General features: G+C 61.8%; 1 protein-coding gene across 3 annotated transcripts in view; it reads right to left on the minus strand.

The window, feature by feature from the left end:
* The window catches only part of KIF21B (kinesin family member 21B), a 48,530-nt gene that overhangs the window by 22,554 nt on the left and 1,599 nt on the right, over positions 1-24,377 (minus strand). For all 3 annotated transcript variants that reach the window (XR_009007767.1, XM_057544537.1, XM_057544532.1), the window contains exons 2-15: positions 13,243-13,465; positions 12,792-12,974; positions 10,430-10,579; positions 10,212-10,346; positions 9,793-9,960; positions 9,389-9,504; positions 8,732-8,927; positions 7,464-7,653; positions 6,601-6,664; positions 6,321-6,521; positions 5,905-5,986; positions 5,481-5,580; positions 4,497-4,688; positions 2,609-2,808 (exon numbers count right to left, since the gene is read on the minus strand). Coding sequence is in view for 2 of the 3 variants with exons in the window: in XM_057544537.1 (XP_057400520.1) it covers positions 2,609-2,808; positions 4,497-4,688; positions 5,481-5,580; positions 5,905-5,986; positions 6,321-6,521; positions 6,601-6,664; positions 7,464-7,653; positions 8,732-8,927; positions 9,389-9,504; positions 9,793-9,960; positions 10,212-10,346; positions 10,430-10,579; positions 12,792-12,974; positions 13,243-13,465 (2,200 nt within the window). In the remaining variant the exon portion in view is untranslated. The remainder of the gene's footprint in view (positions 1-2,608; positions 2,809-4,496; positions 4,689-5,480; positions 5,581-5,904; positions 5,987-6,320; positions 6,522-6,600; positions 6,665-7,463; positions 7,654-8,731; positions 8,928-9,388; positions 9,505-9,792; positions 9,961-10,211; positions 10,347-10,429; positions 10,580-12,791; positions 12,975-13,242; positions 13,466-24,377) is intronic.

Consider the following 24,377-nt stretch of genomic DNA (forward strand, 5'->3'; position numbering starts at 1 on the left):
AATCAGTAATGGGTGGCCAGACTTCTGGCCCAGGTCGCTTGGCTTCAAAATCCAGCTCTTACCACGGCCGTGGGGATGGTACCAGGGCAGGTCAGAGCGGAGCTGGCGACCAAGCACAGAGCCTGGAGCCGAGCTCTCGGAGGGCCGGCCAAAGGCTCAGAGCGCATCACCCGGGAGGCCAGAGGTGAGCCGGCACAACGGGGAGCCGTGCGCTGGGCCCTTGTAGCGTCCACCCCCCTGGCCCCAGAGCACAGAGTGGAAAGTGCACAGGGGTCAGACTCCTTCCATGGGACGGCGCCACGAGAATCAGGTGCGCGCTGTCCCTCCTCTGCCACTGAGGCCTCAGACACCCCAGGAACGTCACCAGCCTGCCCTGAGGGCAGTTAAGAGAGGAAAAGGCCCGGGTGGGAGGCTGGAAGGACTGCGCTGGCTTCTCCCTCAGAAGGCAGGCTGTGTCGGGGGGAAGCTACAGAGAGGAGGAGGGCTCCCTGCTGCCGGGCCTTTGGGGTCCAGAACAAACGCTCCCCCAAAGGGCTGGGGCTGACAAGAGAAGCCACGCCTGGGCTGGAAGCGGACCCAAGCCCCGCCCACAGGGAGCTGCACGCACACTGAGACAGCGGCCCTCCTATGGAACCGGGGCCGGAGCCTTCCTGGGGAGGAATGTGTCTTTCTGGACAAAGGTCCATCTGTCCAGCTCTGCCTGTGTGGCCGAGTCCCAGGGAGGTCATCACAGGGGTGGTGGTCTCAGAACGGGTGGGAACATTCCAGGCATGTGACAGCACAGCACCTGAGGCCAGCACTGTTCTGAGTGTCTCCTCTCCTTAGGCCACCTCTGTAAACTGCAGGGCCTGCCCCTGAACTGCGCTGGGAGGGTCTTGGGCACTGGCTCTCACGGCAACTGGTTAGAATCCTTGACTGCTGCCCTCGGTCCTTCTGACAGAAACCCTGGGCCCCTGCTGGGCACCCTGGGACAGCCCAAGGGTGCTCTGTTCAGCCTCTTTCCCAGGCTCACAAGGGCACAGTTAGCTGGGCAGAGCGGGGCCCCCGGCTGAAGGGCTGAGCAAGCTGAGACTGAAACCCGGGAACACGCAGGGACCCTCTGTCCTTCACACACGTCCTGGGCATTATTATATTATTTTTCCAGGCTTCAGAGCCACAGAAGGGTCCTGCCTCATAGGGATCTACAGTAGGGTCACCTCCTGCTGAGATGACGGCCGGCCAACACTAGCCAGGACCGCCTCGAGAGGTGTTAGCCAGGGAGCCTCCAGGGAGACAGAGTTAGGACGCAGGCAGAGCCCCCAGAACGCTCCAGGAGCTGCAGAGTGTGCAGTGCAGCCCCCGAATGGGGACAACCAAGGCCCTGGTCCCTCCCTCTTACCACCAGAGGGCGCCCGCTGACCCAAGTCCCCCTCTTCCTCCTGCAGCCCGGGGCAGCATCTGCTGGTGGAGGTCCAGGGGCAAACCGGCTCCCTGGGGCCAGTGCAGGACGGACAGTCTGAGCAGAGCGAGACTGGCCCTTCTCCACCCTGCACAGGCTGATGGGCCCTGGATGTGTGGCCCAGGCGTGGCTGGGGACAGAGCCTGCCCAGGGGAGGTGGCTAGCCCGATGGCTGAGGGTCCACCTGGCAGAATCTGCATCATCATGGCATCACCTCTCTCCGCTGCACACTGGTCAGCGCCAGCCCAGTCGGGCGGTGAGGACGCAGTTACCATGGCACTGGGTGCTCCCCTCTGTGGGACCTGTTCCCAAGGCCAGCTGTCTGCAGCTCACTGGGGTCCTGTCCCAGCGCCTGGCGCAGGGCTGCGGGGAGCTGGGGTACACGGGGGGCTGGGGCCAGGGCAGGAACGCGCAACAGGCAGCCAAGGGGATGGAGGACATAAAGGCAGCACGGATCTGCGGGCCCAGGCGGGAATAAGGACCCAGCTGGACGGGGAGGCAGAAGAGCCAGGAGCCAGGCTCGAGCGCCCTGGACGACGATGGCAACTGGAAAAGGGTGGTGGCAGAGAAATGAGTCTGAATCCCAGCGCTGCCCCAGAAGGCGGGAGTCACTCTCCAAGGAATTGGCAGTGACACCTGGGCTGCTTTCTCCAGCTCCTCCTCAGGACCAAATGCAGTTGTGGTGTTGGGGGACTGGCAGAGAGCCACATCCAATCGTCACTACATAATTATTATCATGAGTATAGGCAAACGTGGCACAGGTGGGAGGCCTCACGTGCACTGCGTGTGGACTGGAGGCCACGATGGTGGGGCGGGGCCCCTGGGGACCCTCTCCTGCCCCTCCAGGGGGAAAGGTGCTTTCACCCTGGACAACGCACTAAGAGGACCGGGTCCAGGACCAGGATGGGGTTGAAACAGGCAATGTCGTGTGTCAAGACAAGCAGCCACGCTGACAGCGATGATTATTTTTAACACGGTAAGTGGGTCTGAAACTACACCCCTGCCCCCCAGCCCCCTTTTGCCGCCTTCATCTCGGCCCCGCCCCCAATTTGGCGTCACCCAGCCCCGCCCCTACCTAGGCCTTCTTCATCTCGGCCCCGACCCCGCTCCCACCTTGGCCCCGCCCCCGCTCCCACCTTGGCCCCGCCCCGCCCCCGCCCCGGCCCCCACCTTGGCCTTCTTCATCTCGGCCACCTCGGCCTGCAGCTTCTTGAGCTCCCTCTCATAGCGAGACTGGTTCTTGAGCAGCCGCGCGTGCTCCTTCTGCGCGGCCTGCAGCTTCTGCAGGTCCCGGTTCATCTCCCGCAGCCTCTTCTCATAGTCCGCCTTGATCTTGTTGGCCTTCTCCTCCGTGTAGCACTCCATGGTACCTGCGTGCAGCGGGGCAGGGTCTGCGCAGGTCCCTGGGCCCCAGTGCCCGGGCAGCCTGGGCTCCAGTGTCGGGGCGTGACGTGGGCGAGTCACACCCTCCTCCGCCCGTTCCTTCGTGTGAACAAGGAGGGGCTCGGACTAGGAGATGCCCAAGGGCATTCTAGGGACCTCGAAGGGGTGATTTCATCCTGAGATCTCTGAGCCCCTGCTCGTCAGCTTGCCATGAGGCGCCTGAGGACCACTCCCGCTGGCTCGGTTCTGACCCGTGATTGGAGGAAAGGGCCGGGACCAGTGGGAAGGGGAAGAGTTAGCAAGAGAAGACCGAGTGAGTGGGCTCGGGGAGAAGAAGCGACCTGGTTCTCCACCCTTAACCTTTCCTACCTGAACTGCCAACGTCTAACAAACATGGCAAACTAGCAGGTGCAAGCCCACCTCCTCACCCTCCACCCCCTCACCCAGCAGTCTTCCCCATCTCAGTATCTCATCACGTCCTTCCAGAAGCTCCCTCCCTGGAGGCATCTTTGGCTCCCTTCTCTTAATCCCCCACCAACCAATCAACAAAGTCTTTCATTTCCATCTTCAAAATGGATCCAGAACACGACCACTTCTCACTTCCTCCTGTCCAAACCATCTCTCACCAGGACCTTTGTAAGAGTTTCCTAACTGGTCTCAAGCTTCCACTTTTGCTTCCCTGCACAGCAGCCAAAGCGATCTTGCCGGAATGCTTTCAAAATTTACATCACGCCCCTTAAAACCCCACACTTCCCATGTCCCTCAGAGAATAAGACAAAAATCCTAAAATGACTGACACACCTGGTCCGACATTTCTCCTCATGATCTCCTTGACTGCTAGTGTCCCCTCTCACCGTGCTCCAGCCATCGGGGCCCTCGTCATGCCACCAACACGCCCGGTGCATGCCTGCCTCGGGGCCTTGGTATCTTCTGTTCCCTCTGCCTGCAATGCTCTTCCCCTCACTCATTCTCTCCAGCACTATCTCACCTCCTTCCAGTCTTTGCTCAGATGCCAGCTTCTCAGCAAAGTCTTCCATGACGATCCTTCTCAACACGCCCACCCCCTCCCCAGCACACCTTGCCCCCTTCCCTGCTGCATTCTTCCACCACACTTATCACCCCCTGACATGCTATAGGATCTGCCACTTATCTTATTTACGTCTGTCTCTCCCCACTAGAATGTGCACTCCAAAACTCTAGCATCTAGAACAAGGACTGCTCTGCAAGATGCACTCAATGCATGTTTGCTGAGTAAGTGAACGAATAAGTGGATGAGTGAGTGAATCATGGGATGAAGGGGCTGAGAGCCATGTAAGGAAGATACATTATGAGAAGCAGACTTGTAAATGCGATCAAAGGAAACACCCAAGGAGCAAATTCAGGAAGAAAGGCTGAGAGAGTTCACCTTCATGGGCCTGGAGACAGGATTCTAATACTTAAGGCGATGGTAAAATAACAGAAATGATAAACTGAGAACGTAGCAAAGGGACCAGAGTTGGACACAAGAACTTTCTGACTGTGGGTCTAAGTGCACAGTCCAAGGTCAGAATGCCCCGCCCAGAGGCCCACGTAACCCAGTGGTGCCCTTCTGACGGGGAGGGGCCCGGGGAGGGGGTGTGTGGCGGGTATGGGGCGGGGCTTCGTGGGGGCGGGGCTTCGTGGGGCGGGGCCTCACTGAGGTTCTGCAGCACGCGGTCCCGCTCCAGCTGCGTGTCCCGAATCTTGTTCTGCAGCAGGATCAGCTTCTCCTCGTACTGGTGCTTGAGTGTCTGCAGCCGCCGCTGGCTGTTCTCCAGCTCGTCAATCAGCTTCTGCTTGATTTCGATCTCGCACGTCAGGTCGGCCAGGTCAGCCTGGTAGTTCACCTCTGTGGGGGCAGAGACAGTTGGACTGGGGGCCAGGGGCGTGGTGGAGGGGACGGGCCTTCCCCTAGCCAGCTGTGACCACTCAGTGACCAGTGGCGAGAGGAAGTGACACATCCCATGGTGGGAAGGTGCTGCCAGGTGGCAACACCCTTAAAGAGCTGCCCGGGAAGTGCAGGCCTGGGCCAGGGAGCTGGGGGTGGGGGGACCAGGCGTCCCACCCACCCCTGCTGTGCCCCAGAGGCTGATGCCCACTCGCCGTGGACGACCTGGGAGCCAGCAGGGCTGGAGGAGGGAGAGGACCCAGAGCAGCCAGCAGGACTCTGGGTCAGAGCAGAGCTGAGGGACACACGTCCCGTTTAGAGGAGTGGGCTTCAGACCAGCCAGACCTAGGTCTAAGGCCCAGCTCTGCATCTCCCACACTGGGGGAGGCCACCAACCCTCGTGAGCTTGGGAGGAGTCCTAACACCTCCGTCCAGGGTGGTTGTGAGGATGCAGAGGCCAGGCACGTGATGGGCAGAGCTCACCTCAGTGCCCGGCACCAGTGGGTGCTCAGTGAGAGTTTGCTGCTGCCATCGCATCCCTGTTGTTCTGCTACTACTGGTTTCACGCCTGAGTTTGGCCAGGACACCCACTGCCCCGAGCAGTTTCTCTGGGCCTGCGTGGCAGGCAGCCCCGCCCAGAAGCACCCCCACCCCGGGCACCCCGCCCCGGGCACCCCGCCCAGGAGCACCCCGCCCCGGGCACCCCCACCCAGGAGCACCCCCGTCCTGGGCACCCCACCCCGGAGCACGCACCCTTCTCCTCGGGGTCGGAGTCCGAGTCCACCAGGCTCTCCTCGCTGCCCGAGTCCTCGTCCTCCTCCTCACAGCCGCTCTCCTCCGGCTCCTCGTCCTCCTGGGCACCAGGCACCGTCAGGAGGGTGGGGAGTGGGTGGGTCACGGTGCTGGGGGGACCTCGGCTCACCCTCCCTCCTGGGAGAGTCCCACCCACTCCTCCCAAAGCCTGGGCAGAGCCCCTCTGTAGAAGCCTCCCGCCCCCATCACCCACCTGGGAGGAGGGGCTGAAGGATGGACATCACCATGGTGACCAGTCAGCTACCCGGAGGCATAAGGATCAACTGGAGGCTGACCCCAGCCCCTCCCCGGCACCCGGATGTCACGGGGACCCTCACCCCGGCAGGGACATGGGGGTAGCCCCAGGTGGGTGGGGCACCCTCACCTCCTCGGCCTCATTGTCATCCGTCTCCTCGCTGTTCTCCTGTTGGAGTTTTGCCCTCTTTTTGAAGGCTTCCTTCTCTGGGCTGCCCAGGAGTGAAGGGTGGACCGGTTAGGGGACTAACCTGCCTCCAGTGTGTGGGTGGGGCGGGGGGGATGGGGGGGCAAGAGCGCCTCCTCTCTAGGGCCCTGTAGGGGGCTGGGCTCCGGTTCTGCAGGGATCCACTGCTCTCCCCTGGCCCCCAACTCAGAATGAACCCTGGGTGGACTCCACCCTCCCTCTCCTCGGGGAAAGCCCAGCGTGGGAGGCTTCCGCCCACAAACCAGACCCGCCCACTGAGTCCCCAGGTCACCCGGGGTACGCACAGCCCCTGCTGGGCACGGGGTCCTGGGGGCCGCCTGCGGGGAGCCTCCCCTCACCTCTTTCTCCGCTGCCTGACCTCCTTCTTCTTGAGCCTCTCCAGGTCCTGCTTGGCTCGGCGGATGACCTCAGAGGCGTCCTCCATGGAGCTGGTCGGGACGACCGGGGACGCGCCCAGGGAGTAGGGACCCCGGGTCGAGGCCCGAGAGAGGCTGCGACGCAGGGACTCGTTCATGGCCTCGCTCTCCAGGAGCTTGGTCCTGCGGAAGGGAGGGTGGGGGGCAGGTGAGCGGCACTGCCTCGGCCCCCGGGCTCCCAGGTGTGCAGGGGCTCACTCACCGCAGCTCCTCAATCTCCCGGATGTAGTTCTGGATCAGAGCACCGATGGCCTCGTTGCCGTCTCCTGAGGGGGTGGCAGGGAGGAAGAACAGTTAAGAAGATAGTAAGTACAGCGAGGACCTTAGCTCCAAGCTGGTGGTCTTGTATCAGTGCCTCCAACAGGGCTTTTTTCAAGCAGGAATCTATCAAAGAGGGACTTGTCTGTGGGCGCAGAGGCACACAGGTGCAGCTGGTAACAGCGAGACTGGAAACAAGCAAATATCCATCAATAGAGGCTGTTATGATAAATTATTCGTCGCCATCACGTATGGAACACTGTGGCTGAAGAGAATTAAGTAGGCTTGTGTGTTTTTAATACGGAAAGATCCCGGGACTTCCTTGGCGGCGCAGTGGTTAAGAATCCGCCTGCCAATGCAGGGGACACGGGTTCGAGCCCTGGTCTGGGAAGATCCCACATGCCACGGAGCAACTAAGCCCGTGCACCACAACTACGGAGCCTGCGCTCTAGAGCCCGCGAGCCACAACTACTGAGCCCGCGCACCTAGCGCCCGTGTTCTGCGACAGGAGAAGCCGCCGCAGAGAGAAGAACTGCAACGAAGAGTAGCCCCCGCTCGCTGCAACTAGAGAAAGCCCGCACGCAGCAACGAAGACCCAACGCAGCCAAAAATAACAATAATTTTAAAAAAATACAGAAAGATCCCTACGGCATAATGCTAAGTGGAAAAGGAGTCACAGGACAGTACATATGATCGCATTTTCAGAGAAAGAAAACGCCAACCTGCATGCCCCACGTCCCGGGCTGGGTGAGGGTCGGAGGGCCCAGCCCACCCGCGCCCAGAGCCAGCCTGGCGCACCTGACTCACCGGCCTTGGCCAGGAGCAGGTTGGCCTCCTGGCTCATGAGCTGGGTGACGCGGTTGTTGATGGCGTCGATGGCCTCCTGCATGGCCTTGACCCGCAGGCGCAGCGCCCCGTTCTCCTTCTGCAGCATCGCGTTCTCCCGGAACAGGTCACTGTAGCCCTCGGCGCCATCCTCCCCGATCACCCTCTTGCCCTGGGAGGAGGGGCGGGGGGAGGGGTCAGGGGTGGGGAGGGGGGGATGATACTCTTCCCTGCCACCCCCGCCCCGGCCCCTCCCTCGGCGTGGCGGCCCTGCCAACCTCCCAGCGCTCAGAAACCTGCCGTGGCCCCAGTGACAACAAGAAGTCCACATTTTGTGACCAGCCACTCCAGGCCACTGCGTTCTCACTCCACCTCCCTCTCCACTGCGCACCTTCCTGTCTCCCCAGACATGAACCCGAGGGTCGGAACCCGAAGGGCCCCGGTGGTCGGCATGAAGGAGGAAGGCAGTCTGGGTATGAGACTACAGGGAGGGGTGGGGATCGGAGCACAGAGTTGCACTCAGTCTAAACGGGGCAGCCACTTGGGCCACTCCAGCCAGCTCGGCACCAGATTGTTACATCTTCAAATTTTTAAAGAAAAACGGAAACTCCCTGATTTTCAGAAAGCACGACAACTACATTGCATTCTTTTAAAGCAAAGGGCGAGTCAAACCAAAACCCACTTGTGTGCTAGGTTCAGGCCAGGGGCCACGGCTGGTGACTTTTGCCTTAGTCACATAGAATGGGACGCTCCCCCAAAGGCACTCGTTTTTCCTGTCTCTGTTCCTTTGCACGTGGCTTGTTGGCATCCTAGGACACCTGCTACAGTTCCTTTTGCTGGTATCTCATTCATTCCTCAAGATCCTATAAAAGGTCCCCTCCTCCATGAGGCCCTCCCTGACCACCTGAGCAAGGAGGGCCAACCCTCTCCCCTGCAGCATCCCCCAGGCACGCTGGACCACTCACGTGGTCCCCATCAACTCTCCTCATCCTGTGCCGCAGCTTAGAGTCTTGTCTGGTCCAACACGGCATATTCAGCAGACGGGAAACCCCAGCAGAGCGTCTGCCCTACACATGAGATCTACGCAACCAGGGGTGTGCTCTTCCTTCTCTTATATTCTAAGCCCTGAGGGCTCCGACTTCGTATGCACAGGTCACCCACCAGGTGAGCCCGGCACTGGGCGCCGTGGCTGGCACATGGCGATGCCCAGGGCGCAGGGAGGCCCGGTGTGTGTGGGGGGGCCTGCTCACCGCCTTGTACTCCATCAGCTCCATCTGCAGGCGCGCAATCTCGGCCCGCAGCGCGCTGATCTGCTGGCTGGTCTTGTCCTGGTTCACCACCACCTTGTTCTTGATGTTGCGGGCTCGGTTGGCGTATTTGAGTGTGTTGAGCGTCTCCATGAAGTCCCGGTCAGAGGGGCTCACGCAGGCGATCATGATGGTCTGGCTGGGGAGCATGGGGCGGTGGGGTGCGGAGTGAGGGACGAGGGCATGGCCGGCCCAGGAGCATCACTTCAGAGCAGATCCCGCTCCCGCCTGGAAGCCCTAAGGACCTGGGCAGAACCTGGGACGTGGGGATCCGGACTACCTAGCCCAGGTTTCCACTCCAACAGTGGTGACCACAGAGAGGGAGGCCGTGATGTGTCATCGCCGAAATCATGGCCCTGTGTGTCCTTAGCGTCCCCGTCTATTTCCCCTTTGGGCTCTAGCACCTCCTTTAGGACTATTCCTCCCTGCTGTGCAGACGAGAAAGCTGGGTCCGACCGTAGTGGCCGACGGGCACCTCGAGGCCTGTGGCCCACAGGGGCGGGAGGGCCCCCTGTCCACTGGGCCTTCTGGCTCCAACCCTCCCACCAGTGTGCCCCTGCGCCTTCACCCCTGCCCCTCCCTGGGGCGGTGGGCGGGTACCTGTTGCCGCCCAGCGAGTCCTGGAGGAGCCGGGTGAGCTTGGAGTCCCTGTAGGGCACGTGCACCACTTTCTTGCTCTGGTCCCCCAAGGCGCTGATCACATTGCCCAAGGCCAGCTGCGGGAGACAGGCCACGCTCGCTAGAGAGCACTCAGGGAGGGAGCGGGGTGGGGACCAGCGACTGGTGAGCCGCAGGACCTGTCCCGCTGACCCCAGCAGCCCTCAGGCTCCCCGAGGGTTTAAAGGCAGATGTGATGGTTGGTGACATCAGGCAGTCGGGGACAAGAGGAGGGGGAAGGCCCAAAGGCCCAACAGTAGGGACATATGGGGCTCCGGCCAGTAGCCGGCCCAAGGGGGGCCTGGGGAGGGTCTGAGGCTGAGCCCTGCTGGCCGCCGCGTGCCTACCAGGCCACAGTTGATGGAGATGCCCTCCTTGGCACGCTCGCCTGTGGCCCCCGTCCGCTTCAGCCGCTCTGAGCCGGCCAGGTCCACAAAGTGAAACTTGGCGGTGAGCGTCTCATACTCGCCCGAGGGAGCGGCGCCGTCGGGAAGCCCGGTCATGGCCTCGTTCACCTGCAGGGAAGCGGGCGTGTGACTCCCGGCCCCCGCCCACCTTGGGCTCCTCTGCTCTCAGCCCCTGCCCTCGGGATTCGGGGTGCAGCGTGGCTGGGGGTCTCACACACACAGCGCATCTGACTGCGTGCACGTGCCGGTTCTCCCCCCCTGAGAAAAAGAAAGGTCCGCAAGCCGGCAGGGTGAGCCCGAACCCCCAGAGCCCGGGCTCCGTCCCCACCCCGCCCTCCGACACGCCGCGGGCTGCTCACCAGGTCGGGCCGGGTGCACAGGCGCATCTGGCACACGTGGATGGTGAAGATGGCGTGGGAGCGGGAGCTCTGCACGTTCATCTGGGTGCTGGCCGTGGTGCGCGACAGGGCGCCCTGCTTCAGGCACTGGATCAGCTGCGGAGGGCCGACGTGAGGACCAGCTGGCTGCAAAGCCCAGCCCCAGCCCCCAGCCCCCGGGCAGCTCCTCAGATGCTCACCTCCTCCTGGGAGCTGATGAGGCGGGAGGTGACGCCCGTGGTGTAGATGCCGCCGTTGGCGTCCTCGTGGATCTTGATGTTGGACCTGCGGTGGCGGGCGTCGGGGTCACGGGCGCTGTCGAAGAGGTCGAGGATCTCCTCGTTGTAGAGCTGTGCGGGCGGAAGACAGCCGCTGGGTGCAGGTGGGTGCGGAGGGGCCCCCGGGGCTCTCTCGTGTCACAGGCCAGCTCTGCTTTGCAGGTGTGGAAACCAGGCTCTGGGAGGCTACCTGGCCACCCCTGGCCCTCTCTGGGCTCCGGCTCCGGGATCTTTCCCCTGGACAGGGCAGGGCAGCTGGGCCCCGGGGAGAGCTATCCTGAGAGCCCTTCCACTCCCCAAGGAAGTGGCACCCAGCGCTCAGCCCTGGTGGGGGGCTAAGGACCTGGTGGGGACAAGGGGACTCGAGCCCTCACGTGGACGAACAGCATGTGACGTGGTTGGGGCGGAGCCTGGGATGTTACAGGGCGGGAAGGGGGGTGGGGGGGTGGCTCCAGGAGGGAGGGGAGGTGGGACTCAGTGGAGAGCTGAGCAGCGCCCTATGCGATGCCCATGGTCCCTGGGGGCTGAGGAATGTGGGATGGAGGGCAGCCTGGGGACGCCACCATGGGAGGTGGCCTGGCCAGAAGCATCACCCCATTTCAGGTGGTCTCAGGCTTGCAGACTCTTGTGTTTGGAGTTGCTGGCAGGGAAAGTTTCACCTGCTGGAATTTTCACCCTGCAGGGAGCTGGGGCCGGGGAGCAGGAGGGACGGGGCAGCTGGTCAGCGGCCAACAGAATCCCGTGGGGGGAGGGGGCAGGCCACAGCCCTCGGACATCCGAGGCTTTGATGGCCTTAAAGGGACAGAAATACCCCACAGGAAGGGGAAGAGGAAACGGAAGGGACCGGTGCAGACACGGGGGCCTTGGTGTCTGTCTGTCTGTTGGGACAGACGCACTGCATCGTTTAACCCCTTGTGGGTCGCCCTTTGGCATGGGTTTTCTAGGTACTGAACTGCTCTTTGGGGCTCTCTATGGCAAAAGGACGGAGAAAGGAAAAAACAAAGAGATGAGGAAGCTTATAGAAATACACAGCATAGAACACGCATACACACAAACACATACACATATACGCACACACATACCTACACACATACACATACGCACGAACACATGCAGACATACACAGACGCACACATATGCACATGTGCACACACATACAGAAACATGCACCTACACACATCTACACATACATATACACACAAACACATACATACAGACACACGCACGTGCCTACACATACACACACATACACATATATGCACACACACACATATACACACACAGAGGCAGACTCTTCATCAGAAGCAAAAGTCCAGAAGAGCAAAGAGAAACTCTCAAGTCTACAGTACAGGTCCCCTAAGGGGAAAGCAGCCCCGCTGGGGCCGGGGTCGGGGGGCACGGGGGGGGACACGAGACCTGGGGAGGGCTGGGGCCCCATCTCTCCCCCCGAGGACAACCTGGGTGCAGTCTGAGCCCAGGGTGGCCCCACACCCAGCAAACGTCCCAGGGCCGGGGGTCCGTGGGCTGGAGTTTGGACACTGGGAACTGGAGCTGCGCGGTCCAGCTGTGCTAGAGCAGGAGCCTGGTGACACCGGGCCTCATGAGAAGTACCCAGGCCCACCGGCCTTCCTGGAGACGCTTCTGAGAGGCCCCTTGGGAGGCCAGAGGTCCCCTCCCCACCCGCAAAGCCCCTAGCTGCCATGGTCCCTGGGCTCGGCACCCGGACATCCTCCCAGGGAGAGGCAGGGCCAGATGCCAGAAAGGCCCCTCAGGAGGACCTTCCTGCCCTGGGGTTAGAGAAGGCTCAGAGGGTCAGGAAGGACCTCAGCCAGAAAGGGACAGGGCAGGCCGCTCTGAGGCTGGGGAGGACCCAGCAGAGGCCAGAAGGGGCGAGAACTAGAGTCTCACTGTGTGCTGGGCACGTGCTTCCTCATCATCCCCTGAAACCCCTAGGAAACAGGTGTCATCACCCCCATTTTGCAGAGTGGTGAAATGACTTGCCCAAGGTCACACATCTGGTACATGTCGGGGCTGTAATCAGTCAGGGTTGGAAGAGCTCCTACAGGTTCTCACTGACTCAAGCTCTGTCTGAGGCAGCGAGCCCCTTCAGTGTCCCACCCGGTGGTCCTCCGGCTCCGGCTGGGATACTTCCAGCAGCGGGAAGCTCATCACAGGCAGATGCCTCCCTGGCTCCCCAGGCTCTTCCCGCGGCCCTGGCGGGGAGCCCAGCTTCCAGGTCTTGCTGCCCCCGTCTCCCTCCAGCCCACCCACAAGGCCACGGTACCTCCAGGAACTGGGCGCTGACTTTGAACTCGGGCCCAGCCACACCCTGCTCCTGTGCCCGCCGCTTGCGCTCAGCGATGCCCCCAAAGAGGTGCGCGATGGCCCTCGGGATGATGCCCTGCTCCTCCTCCGCCATCGCCACGTCGAAACCGGTGCCCATAGTGTATGTCTTCCCGGCCCCCGTCTGCGTTGGCAAAGACGGGAGGAGGGTGTTATCCAGCACCCTGGGGGCGCCAGCGAGCCCCGGACCCTGGCTGCGTCCCCCTCATTTACCTCCCAGCCTGGGTCCCTGCCCGGCCTGGTCCCAAAGCCACAGCCAGCAACGCGGCAGCACCCTCGGACCACAGACAAAACTGCAGCCGCGTCTCAGCTGCTCCGAGGGCGGCTCTCTCTCCCGTCAGACAGGGAGCCCGGGGCTGCAGTGGCTGTAGGTGGGAGGAGGTATAGCTTACCTGCCCGTAGGCCAGCACCGTGGCATTGTAGCCCTCGAAGCAGCCCTCCACGAGCTTGCTCACGCAGGTAGAGTAAATCTGCTCCTGCCACGTGTCCAGGTCAAAGACGAAGTCATAGGTGAAGGCCTTGTCCTTCCCCAGGAGGACCTGGGGCTCCCCCGGGGTGACCGAGGTGCAGATGTGGCAGCCCTCAATCTTCTCTTTTGACAGCTGGGGCCGGATCCTGCCCGGGGCGGGGGGAGTCCTGGGTCAGACCAGCTGCGGGGGGGACTGCAGCCACCCTCCTGCCCGTCCTGCCGCCAAGCATCCACTCCCCCAGGCCCCTCCTGCCCCACAAGCGGGAGGAGAAGGAAGGAAACCTAGGGTGAGGGCAGCTTTGTAATACTACGCTAACAGTAACAGTAATAGCAATATCAACACCTCCCAAAGCAGCAGCTGCTAACGTTTTATGAGCACTCTACGTATAGAATCTATGTTAAAGGTATTTTACCTAAATGAATTCATGTATCCTTTACCATAAACCGGCGAGGTATGTATTATTTGCCTGATTTTACAGATGAGAAAACAGAGGCTGGGAGAGTTTAAATGACTCGCCCAAGGTCGTGTAACGGATCGTGACAGGTCTGACTGACATTAAAGCACACGCTCCCAATTGGAGCCTGTGAGTCCGTCCCACAGAGCGGGGGCGAGAAGGCAGCTGGCCCCCTTCTGGGCAGGCAAAGCCCAAGACCAGGTAGGGGAAGGAAGGGCGAGGCCTGGCTGCCCACCCCGGGGCTGCGTTCCGCAGGAGACCAGCGCCTCTGCCCAGGCCTGCGGGGGCTGCAGGGATCCCCCAGCTCAGGACCCGCCCCCCTCTACCAGATGCCGGAGGAGCGGTCTCAGGCACAAGCTCTTTCCTCTCAGGGAGCCAAGGGGGCCGGACCAGGCACAGCCCGGCAGAGCAGGTCCAGGCAAAAGTTGGAGAAAGGCAGGGACATCCAGCAGGGGCACCAGCCACAGGAGGGGCCAAATCCTAGACCCTGGGGGCTCCCCGGTAAACAGGAAGGGAAGCGGCATCAGGGCTAAGGTGGGGCGCAGCCTTGGACAGGGCCGTCTCCAGGCGCCGGCCGCCCCTTCCCCTCTTCCAAGCAGCCACTGCCGGAGGAGGTCCCCATGGCAACCAAGTGTGAGTCAGTGAGCATGCGTGTGTCGGGATTGGCAGGGAGCACCTCCTGATGCCTAAAGTAAGGCGGTGGGGGCGGGGGGGTAGGCTCCGCGGCTCGTGGGCTCACAAAGCCAGCCCCTCTGCCGGGCTCTCACAATGAGCTGCTTGTCAGCATTCCTCTCCCTAAGCCAACATTTACCAGGAGAAGAAAAGAGTGCGAGGGCCAGGCCGGCAGGCGTCCAGGACCTCGGGGAGCCTCGCTGCAGAGCCGGGCCCTCCGAGCCGCCATCCTGCCCCTGTCCCCGGCTGTCCAGCCCCCGAGGCCCCTCAGAGCTGCAGGCCAGGTGAGGTGCTCACCTGGGCCTGCTACCTGCACTTTGCTGCGAGGGGGTTAAAGAGGCCGGGGGAGCAAGTGGTTAGAACCCCAGGCCCAGTTCACACCCATGGATGGTGGCCTTCCTGCAGCAGCCTTTCCCCTGAGGTGTGGACAGGTCCTTACACCATGGAAGTTGCCAGGTCTGGACGTCCAAGGAGGCTACCACCCCGTCCCCCCATCCAGCTGTTCCGGGACAGGCTGTAGTGAGAATCCAGCTTCTCAGTCCCCCTCAGACTGGTTTCTGGCTGGGAAGGGAGCTGTGGATTCCACCCATCCTTTCTGCACCTGCAGACCAGAAACCTGACCTGCCAGTAAGACGCCCAGGCTGCAGCGCTCCCACCTGGACCGCTGGTGGTGGCAGCCGACACGCACGACCACACCGAGGGGGACGCTGTGGTCCCCGCCGTGGATGAGGAAATAGCTGGTGCCCGGCCAGCCGCAGGCAGCAGGGGCAGCAGGGTCTGAGCCCGGGCGGTGCGTGCTCTGCTGCTTCGATGCTCCTGTCCTTCATGTGGCTGAGGGGCAGGGCCCAGCGTGCCAGGCAGTGACCTCAGGGGGGACCGGGCATCGGGCGGGAAATCAGGAGCTCGGGCCCGGGGGGCCCAGGGTGTCCAGGGCTCCCAGGGGGACCGGGGGCCTGGCGGGGGGCAGCCTCTGAGGCCCCTCCAGCTCTGCTGGCCGGCACCAGCTCCCAAAGACGCCCTCCCTGCCATGTGGGCTGCTTGCGATGGGATTTCTGGATCCCGTTCAAACACCATTTAATTACCACAGGCAGATGGCAATGCTGGTGATTGGAGGAAATCGAATCAGGGTCCCGGGAGACAGTGGGAGCACGGGAGGGGGCAGCAGCCCTGCCGGGCAGAGCCAGTCGACAAGGGGCCAGCTTCTGCTCCGCCCACCAGCCCCCAGACCAAGAGGGTGGCCAGGAGAGCAGTCTAGGAGACAGGGCGTAGAGGAGGGGCCCTCCAGAGCCTGGCACACCTGCTGCGGGGTCCTCTGGGGTCAGAGATTACTGAGATTACAGAGATTACAGCCCCACACCGGCCCACTCTACGCACCAGTGTGCCTGGCAGCCATGGTGGGTGAGTACTGTTACCCAGAGAATGGGGTACCAGCTGGGAGACAGAGGACACGGGCCCAGGATGAGTCACTAGTTCCCAAAGCCACTGACCTGGACCAGGAGGGGGGCGTGTTAGTCCCGGGAATGGGCCTTGAATGAGTAACTGGAGATGGCAGCAGAGAGAATGAAGATTGCATGGATGCTTTCCATGGGCAGGTGCTGGGCCAGGCACCTGCCACGGACCACCTCACTTAAGGGAGGTGATGAGCTAGGGATTTCAACGCCCACTGTCCAGAGAGGAAAGTCGAGGCTTGAAGCAGTTGAGTCACACACAGTAAATACAGGGAAGCTGGGAGTCTGAAGCCTGCGGCTTCTCCGCTTGTCCAGCTGCCTCCTGCCCGGGGAAACTCAGCGTCTAGATGGATATATAAACTCCCTCCACGCATCACCATCAGGGGCAAGAGGCAGCCGGGGGCGAGTCTGACCACAGCCTCACACATGCGCCAGGCTGGGCTCCGGCGCCCAGCCTTCAAGGCACAGTCCAGCGGGGGCGAGCGTCCTGGGGCTCCTGCCCACCACACCCTGCCCAGTGGAGAATCTGAACCCAGGCCCTGCAGGCGGGAGACAAAGACGGGCCCCGGACAAGCCCCTGCCCCATCCTCCTGTGGTCCAGGAGCCCCCGCTTCCTCCTGTGTCATCTGGACGACCTCTTCCCAGCTTTAACTTTCTAAGAACTCCATCGCCCTCCCCTCCGGCAGCTCCTGTCCCGGCCCCGCCTGGGGTGAGGTCACTTCTGTGGGCTGCCCTCAGAGCTAGTGGCCCTCCGCCAGCATCACGGCCCCAGATGAGGGGAAGGAGGCAGCTTCCGGCTATGCAGGGTGGCACCACTCCCAGCCCTGTTCCTCCCTTGGGGTGCGGGCGGGAGGTCAGGGGCGGGAACCAGGTTCCAGGGTCTTGCCAGTAAACCATGGACGCTGGGTGCTGTGGACCAGATGCAGGGCCGGGGTGAGGTGACTGAGGTATTCGCCTCAAGTGCAAAATTTAAGGGAGCATGAAAAAACTCAGTACTCAAGATAAATCATGATTTAATGCAATATTTGGAAACTCAAATTGGCAAACCGTGCTGCCTGTTTTTGTCAAAGTTTTGTGGACCCAACGTCCAGTATCATTTCTGTCCAGAGACCCCCCTGAATGTCACCCACGGGCACCTCACCCCAAGCCCCATCCCCCCCAAACCTCCCCCATTCCTTCTCCAGGTCCTGCAGGGGGAGGGCGGGCGGACGGCCCCACTAAGAAAGGCCCGGAATCTCCCAGAACAGAGCCCGGTCTATTCGCCACTTGGCAACCCGCAGAGAGGGCGGTGGGAGGGGGAGGGGGTGGGACGGGGGCGCGGAGGAAGGGCCGGCGCTAGCTCTTCGGAGGCGGGATCTGGCCCAGGGTCCTCGGTGCGCAACGGGGCGGGAGCTGGTGTGCTGTGGCTGGTGATTTTAGTATCTGTCCACGCACGCTGGCGCAGAGGGACTGCGGGCGCTCGGGGCCGCCCCCACACGGGCTGGTGCTCCAGGCGGGGGACAGAGGCCGCCAGCCCGAGCCCAGGCCTGCGGCAGCCGCTGAGCTCAACGGTCCCTGGGCTTTTCGGGGAGCCGGCACAGGGCGGAAGGGGCGGACAGAGGAGACAGGCAGGCCGGGGGGATGCTGATACCGCCCGGGAGGAAAAGTCCCTCCCTCAAAGGGTAGCCGGCCGGAGCCCCACACCCCACCCCGTCCTCGGTGACATCACACAAAGCTGGCCAATCATCGCCCAGGGCTCCGCCCAGTAACCTTGGGCTGGGGGAGGGGCGGTGGGTGTAGCTCAGCTTCTCAGGTGAAATCCGTCCTGCCCAATCAGCTGCCTCCGGTCCCTCATTTGATCCCTCATTGACCTGCCCCCAAATCTTTGCCCAAAATTCCTAGGGATGAGGCCGCCAGGCTCTTTCCCCTCGAAGAAGTCCTACTTTTCTCCGAGAGATAACAGGCTGTGATATTAAAATAACCAAGAACTGTTGCAGAATCCTAGAAAATTCTTACAGCTGTGGTGTATGGTCTGATTCCTGACACCCTTTTTTGCTGGTACCTGGAACCCCGTTACATCTCTGCTGACTCAATTCCCCAGTAGGTAATAACTCGGCACTTAGGGAGCAAGATGCCTCTTTGCTGGTCGCTGTACCTACCACACTTTGCACACGTTCTAAGGGGGGTATCGCCCCCCGCCCCAATTTACAAATGAGGGCTCAGAGAGAAATTAATGCAGCTCAAGGTCACATAGCTAATTGGTAACAACGTCTTCTAGGAAGACCACCTTTCCTGGCTGTGGGCCTGAAGATTCAGTGCAGAAGGAGGGAGAACCAGCCTGCATGCAGCTGCCCACCTGTGACTAATGTCACTCTGGGAACTTCCAGGCTGGGAGACACCCTCTCAGGCCTCACCTTTAAGTCTTTGAGAAGAACCACAGACCCGGACTAGAATCTCCCCTCAGATGGCCACGGTCGCCCATGTAACTAGTCCCTTTGGAAAAAGCCCCAAGGATATAAGCCTATCTGCTCTTCTCTCCTTCAGGACCCCCTAACACCTTTCTGGAACCCTGAATAGGAGCCCCTGGCCAAGCGGGACAGCCCAGGGAGGCCCAGAGAAGTAAGGACGCCCAGCACCCCGTCTTGGGGTGTCCTGCTCCCAAGGTTGCCCAGATTTCACGGCCTCCCCTCCTCAGGCCAGCCCACAGTCGCGTGCCTGCCTTCATCTGGGGCTGGGCTGTCGTGGCCTCCGTCGTGGAAGTGTGTGTGTGTGTGCGTGTGAGTGTGTGTGTGTGTGGCAGGGGACACCAAGAGGAGCCCCAGGACCTCCTGTCTGCCTGGCACACCAAATCACTCGGCCATGCCATGACCTGCCAGGGATCATCAGCTCGTCCCCATCAGTGACAGAGCGAGACCAAAGGGGAAACCAGCTACAGCGGGAGGGATTCAGATAAGCTGGCAGAAGGAACTTCCTGCCTGCAAAGGCTGTGGAGCCCTGGGAAGGGGAGCCTGGGAGACTGTGCAATCTTCCTCCTCTGGAATCATGGTCACTGATACCACCCAAGCCTCATCGGATAAGGACAGTACCTAATATCTTTTGAGAACCTACGTGTGGAGCTCCTTTACATGCATGAACACATGTCATGTGTAAAGACCCCTCTTTACTGAGGCTCAGAAAGGAGAATCTGAACAAGCCCGAAGTCACACACTCCTAATGGTGGAGGTGAAATTCAAACCAAGCCTGACTGTGCCCAGTCTGGCCTCACCCTCTAAGCAGCCCTGGCGCGGAGAGAGGTGGGCTGGAGAAAGATGATCCTGCTGACAGCTGCCAGCAGGGCTGAGAGCTGTCTGCTGGGGAAGCATTTCCCCATTTTGTAGTGAAGAAAGCCGAGGCCTGGGCAGGGGAAGCAGGGGGCCGAGGACGCAGAAGGCTGCTTCCCTGCATGAGCACAGCGCCCACCTCCCTCTGTGGCAGAAAGAGGACGCCCGCACCCACTTTACCAGGCGTCCTCTCCTCCCCCTCCTCCTCCCACCGTGGCAGCCTGCCAGCTCCGGGAAGGCGGCTGGAAGCAAAATCCCTGCTCTCTCAGGGGAGTCTGGCTCCCAGACACCCGGGGGGCTTTAGCCGACTTAGCACAGAGAAAGCGTCTTCCCGTGGGGGCCTGTCCTCTCTGAAGCAGGGTGGCAGGTCCAGCCTGGGGTGCTGGCCCTTTTAGCTGCAGGGGTGCAGTGTGGGGAGCCCCATGACAGCCAGAGGGCCCAGGTGTCCTCCCACCGGCCCTTCTCCTGGCCTCTCAGACCCTCCCCAGCCCAGCCTTCCTGAGGCTGCCGCAGGGAAAAGACTGGCTCTGAACCCCCAAAAAAGAAGGCTTTGTACGGCGGGGTCAAAGGGCATGGGTTTACAGGGCTCAGCTGGTGAAAGGGGTCTGTCAGCCCCCTCTGCCTACTTCTGCCCTCACACATCTTCCCGGGAGCACAGGGAGCGGTGCAGACACTCAGAGGGAACCTACAGGAGACCTGGGGTTCAGCACACTGACCCTACTCCCTCCTGAGGATGCCCTTAACCTCTCTCTCTCTCTTCCTCTCTGTTCATCCCAGGGTTCTGGCCACTGACTTCTGAGGAATGCCCGGACAAGCCGTCCAATGGGGGAGGGCGCGGGGAGTCTTATCCACAGCCCCCCAGGGCATCGGGATCTCAGCTGGGCCCAGGCACCCCCAGAATGGCCGAAGCAGGCACGGGGGAGGAAGCAGGCGGGCAGAGGGGCTGGGAGGGCAGGAGCTGGAGCGAGGAGGGGCCGAGGGCGAGGGCGGCCAGTCCCGATCCTGAGCTTCAGAGGCCCCTGCCTGCTGTTGGCCACGCGAGCCTGCAGGCCTGTGAGCCTATGAGCAGCAGCTCAGGGCCTGGCAAGAGGGCGTTCCCAGCTCAGGGAAGCCCGCTCAGCTGTGCTCCGGCATCCCGGGGCATCTGGCAGAGGTTTCCCGTGACCTCCCAGGAGACGCGGCAGAGCCCAGAGCTGTGCCGGCATCTGCATCTGGTGGGGGACAGCTCAGTGGGGACTGGGCCCTGGGGACACTCCCCTGCTGAGGAATGCACAGCAACAGGCGCCTGGCCTGAGCCTCTCCCCACCCCGCTGGCCCTGGTCCCCAGCCGCCCTGCCAGGCTCTCCTCGGGGCGCCTTAACTCCAGCCTCAGGAAGGACCAGTCCGGCCTAGAGGAAGGACTGGTGGCCTCTGCCACCACTCTGATGGCGGGCTTCCGCCGAGGATGGCAGAGGGACAGGGGCTCAGGCATCTGGGGGCCTGGGGATGGGGAACCGTGGCCCTCCATCCCTTCCACTCCCAGAGCAGCCGAGGGGAGAGAGGGAGTGCTCCAGAGGACAGGACACTGCCGCCAACAGTGCTGCCACCTGCTGTGGGCTCCGTGGCCCCTGCCACTGAGCTCCACCGCCCCATCCCCCTGGGACAGAGAATTAGCCCCTGGGGTCAAGGCCGACCATCCCAGCCCACTCCCCACCCCAGCAGGAGGCTTCCTCCCCTCCAGAGCCCAGTAGCCTCTCAGGGCCCCCGCCTCCTCCTAAGGAGCTGCTTGTCTAGAGGTTAAAGGAGAGAGACAGGAGCCCAAGGGCACTTGGGGTGGGGGTGGGTGTAGAGGGAGCAAGAGGAGACTTGGCTGTCCTGGAACTTCCCTAGAGGGTGGCGAGGTGGCACTCAGGCAGGAAAACAAATTCCAGGGGCAGCTGCGTGTATCTCAGGAAAGGGAGAAGGGCGGCTCCCACCCAGTGGTGGTGGGGGAGAAACTCCCCCAAACTAGGAGCACGTGGGGACAGGCAACCCACAGAGAAGGCCCAGCCGGCCTCACCCGTCACATCTGCACAGCCCTGTGTGCCTCCCCGAGTACCTTCCCACGTTCGCGGTCACGGCCATGATGTGCAGAAAGGGCTGGAGGAAACGGAGGCACAGAGGTGCCCAGAAAGAGCTAATTAGCAGCCGGACGAGGAGGCCACGTGGAGCAGTGTGAGAAGCACGTGCTTGGAAGCAAGGGTGCCCTGGGCTCAAATTCAGATGCCTCCATTTACTGCTGTGAGCCTGTGCCCATCTCTACGATGGGCATGACATCCGTCACCTCGCGGGCTCCCGTGGGACAACGCAGGCGTGACACCTGGCGCTCAGTGAGCATGCAGGAAATGGCAGCGCCCAGCCCCTCCCTGCTCAGTCCTTCTATCACAGCGAGCTTCCTGCAATCAATCATCAATCAATCGATCCAAGGGCTCGAGGTGAATTCCTCTTTTTACCTACCAGTCACTGTGGCTTAACCCAGAGAGACACCGCTTAGGTACACTTTAAGGGCTTATTTTTAAAACATTTTATTCACACTTAGCTTCTCAAGAGTCACCCTTTAAGGACCGGCCACCTTCTACTGCATCCAAACCGCTCCTCGTCACAAATGGACAAACCAGAACAAAGCGCTGATCCCATTCTACAGTGGGTAAAACTGAGGCCCAGAAGGAAAAACAGAAATGGGGCCCCATGACCCAGCCAGTAACCGACTTCGTGGGCCCCAGCCCTGCCCTCTGCCCCCAGAGCTGTAGGAATAAGGGTGCCAGGCACATGTCACCTCAGCCACTTCCTCAGCCCCCGCCCCACCCCCCTCTATGAGGTCTTCAAAAGCTGAGAGCCAATCAGGCAGGCTGGCTGGGGCGGGGTGGGGGGCACACTTCCGGGGCCTGCGGTTACTACACTGCACTTCCTGGTGATGACGTAAGCCCTATTTCTGCAGCAGAAGCCCGCCACCGAGACTCTCAGGTCTCCACTGGCCACAGGAGGCCCTGCCTGGGCCTCAGTTTTCCAGGTCTGTGAACTGGACAGCAGGGGCCACAGAGGGCACTGGTTGGCCTTGACTGGCCTTGGACTCCGCCAGAGTGGGGGCAGGGGGCGGGGAAGGGGGGCTCTGAAGGCACGGCATCCCCACCCTCACTCAGTTTTTTCTGTCTTCAGTGTCTTTGTCCCAAACCACCAATTGTCTTGATTCAAAATTTAGACAGACACTGACTTAAGACGTCAGAGGAGCCTGGATCCAGGGGAATAACTGCAGCTAGAGAACCTGAAGGAGAGAGCAGGGCTGCCATCTGACTGTCCCTGGGCCCCTGGCTGGTGCTCCCCGTCCCCTTTCCAGCCCCTGCCTGACCCTGCAGTGTCCAGGGATGGATGTGGAACCGGCAGAGCCCCCATCCCCACCCTAGCAGACTAAGGAAGGAAGCTTAAGGAAACCAGGCAAAGATAAGGGGGAAGGAGGTTAGGCCATACTGAGGGCTCCCCTCGGGCTGGGGGCTCAGAGCTGGGGGCTTGAAAGGGTCTTAAATAAATGCACCACGTGACTTGGCTTCCTTCCCCATTCTCAACTTTGCCAACTGGCATTTCTTAACAGCCACCCCTTCCCCTTCTCCCCCCACTAGTCAGGCCTGTATTTCTGCAGCCTGGGGCAGGTCAGCTCTCCCCAGCACCCCGTCCAAACCCCGGCCCCAGGTAGAAGCGGGCCCCTAGGCCAGCCTCGGAGCTGAGGAGCTGAGAGAGTCCTTATCGTACGAGGGGATTTATGGATAAACGTATCACGGGGCAGGCTGGAGGGGCTGGCCTGGGAGTCCCGGGGCAGAGTTCAGGGGCAGATGGGCCAGACTCCAGGGTGGCCTGGGGTGGGGCTTTGGGGTCTGCTCACACGTACACCTTCTCCCCTTATCCCATAGCCCCAGGTCCTGAAAGTCGCCTCCTCTGGCTCTGCACCCCCTTGGCCTTCCCCGTGGCTCTGCAGACAAGCCAGCTTTGATCCTCATCTGGAGAGATTACAGGGCCAAGAGCCCTGGGCCTGGCACTTCTTACCTAGTCTAGCAGCTCCCGGACCTCCACCCTTACACCTACGCACACACCCGTCCCCAGACCAAGTCTGTCTCTTTCCCGGCCTCCCTGTCTCAAGAGTGGGACCCAGGGCTTGCCTTTAGTTATTCTCAGTTAGATATAAGAAAGGGTTTCCAAAAAGACAGCTCGGTGTGCTGCTGGGCTAGGCTCTCGGCAATTCCAAATCCTTGGTTCTTCCCAGCAATGCTCTACGCTACTCCAGCCCACCGCCCAATCCTTTAAGTGGGACAAGCGATTGCCAAGGGTGGGGCTGGGGGGGTTGAAGGGGACCCCAAAGCCCGGAGAATTCTCCCCTACAGCCCCCCAGTGGTACCATCTGCTCCCCGTCCCAGCCCCAGCCCAAGCCAGGTCCTGTCCTCAGCTTTCTGATTAGAAACTGGGCTCTGTCCAGGCATTGTCTGCCCTCCACGGCCAGCTGCGCGTTGAGGTCTGGCGTGTGCCTGGCTGGGCGCTTGGGCTGGGGTGGGAGGGGAGGAGTGGGTGGGGCCTTCACCTTCCAGGAGGCCCTGAAAGCCCGGCTCTTCTGATGCTCAAATCTCCCCACCCCTCCATCCAGATCAGCAACAGAGGCAAGGAGTGGGGGCGTCCGGCTCCCCCCGGGGCAATCTCCGTGGAAGCAGAGATGACGCCTGTCACGGGCAGAAGCCGGAGCAGTGGGCAGGCACAATGCCCTCTGGGCGGGAAGGGTCCCGGGAACTTCTGGCGGCGGTGGGAAGGGAACACCAGCTCTTCCTCACTCTGCACAAGATGCCAAGGCCGCGGGCTTTCCCACATCTTACCCTGCCCCAGTCTAGCCTGGGGGCCCTGCTTGTGGGGGCGGGGGGGCTTTGTTTGGCTCTCTTGGGTAAGATGGAGTCTAAAGGAAAGCCCCCTGGGAGGGGCACCCCAAGTCCCCTCCTTCCCAGCCCTGGTTCACAGTTTCCTTTTATGATGCGCCCGGACTCTCCCACTCAGCTGCAGCTGTCTTATCTACATCTCCCACTCCCACACGCCCACCCACACCGTACCCTCCCTCGCCCTCGCCCCCCAGAGGATCCTGCTGCACGGTCAGCCACGCAGCAGCCTGGCCCCACCCAGCCGGCCCACCAGGCACCT

This window comes from Balaenoptera acutorostrata, chromosome 1 (assembly GCF_949987535.1).
Source record: "Balaenoptera acutorostrata chromosome 1, mBalAcu1.1, whole genome shotgun sequence".
Classification (NCBI taxonomy): domain Eukaryota; kingdom Metazoa; phylum Chordata; class Mammalia; order Artiodactyla; family Balaenopteridae; genus Balaenoptera; species Balaenoptera acutorostrata.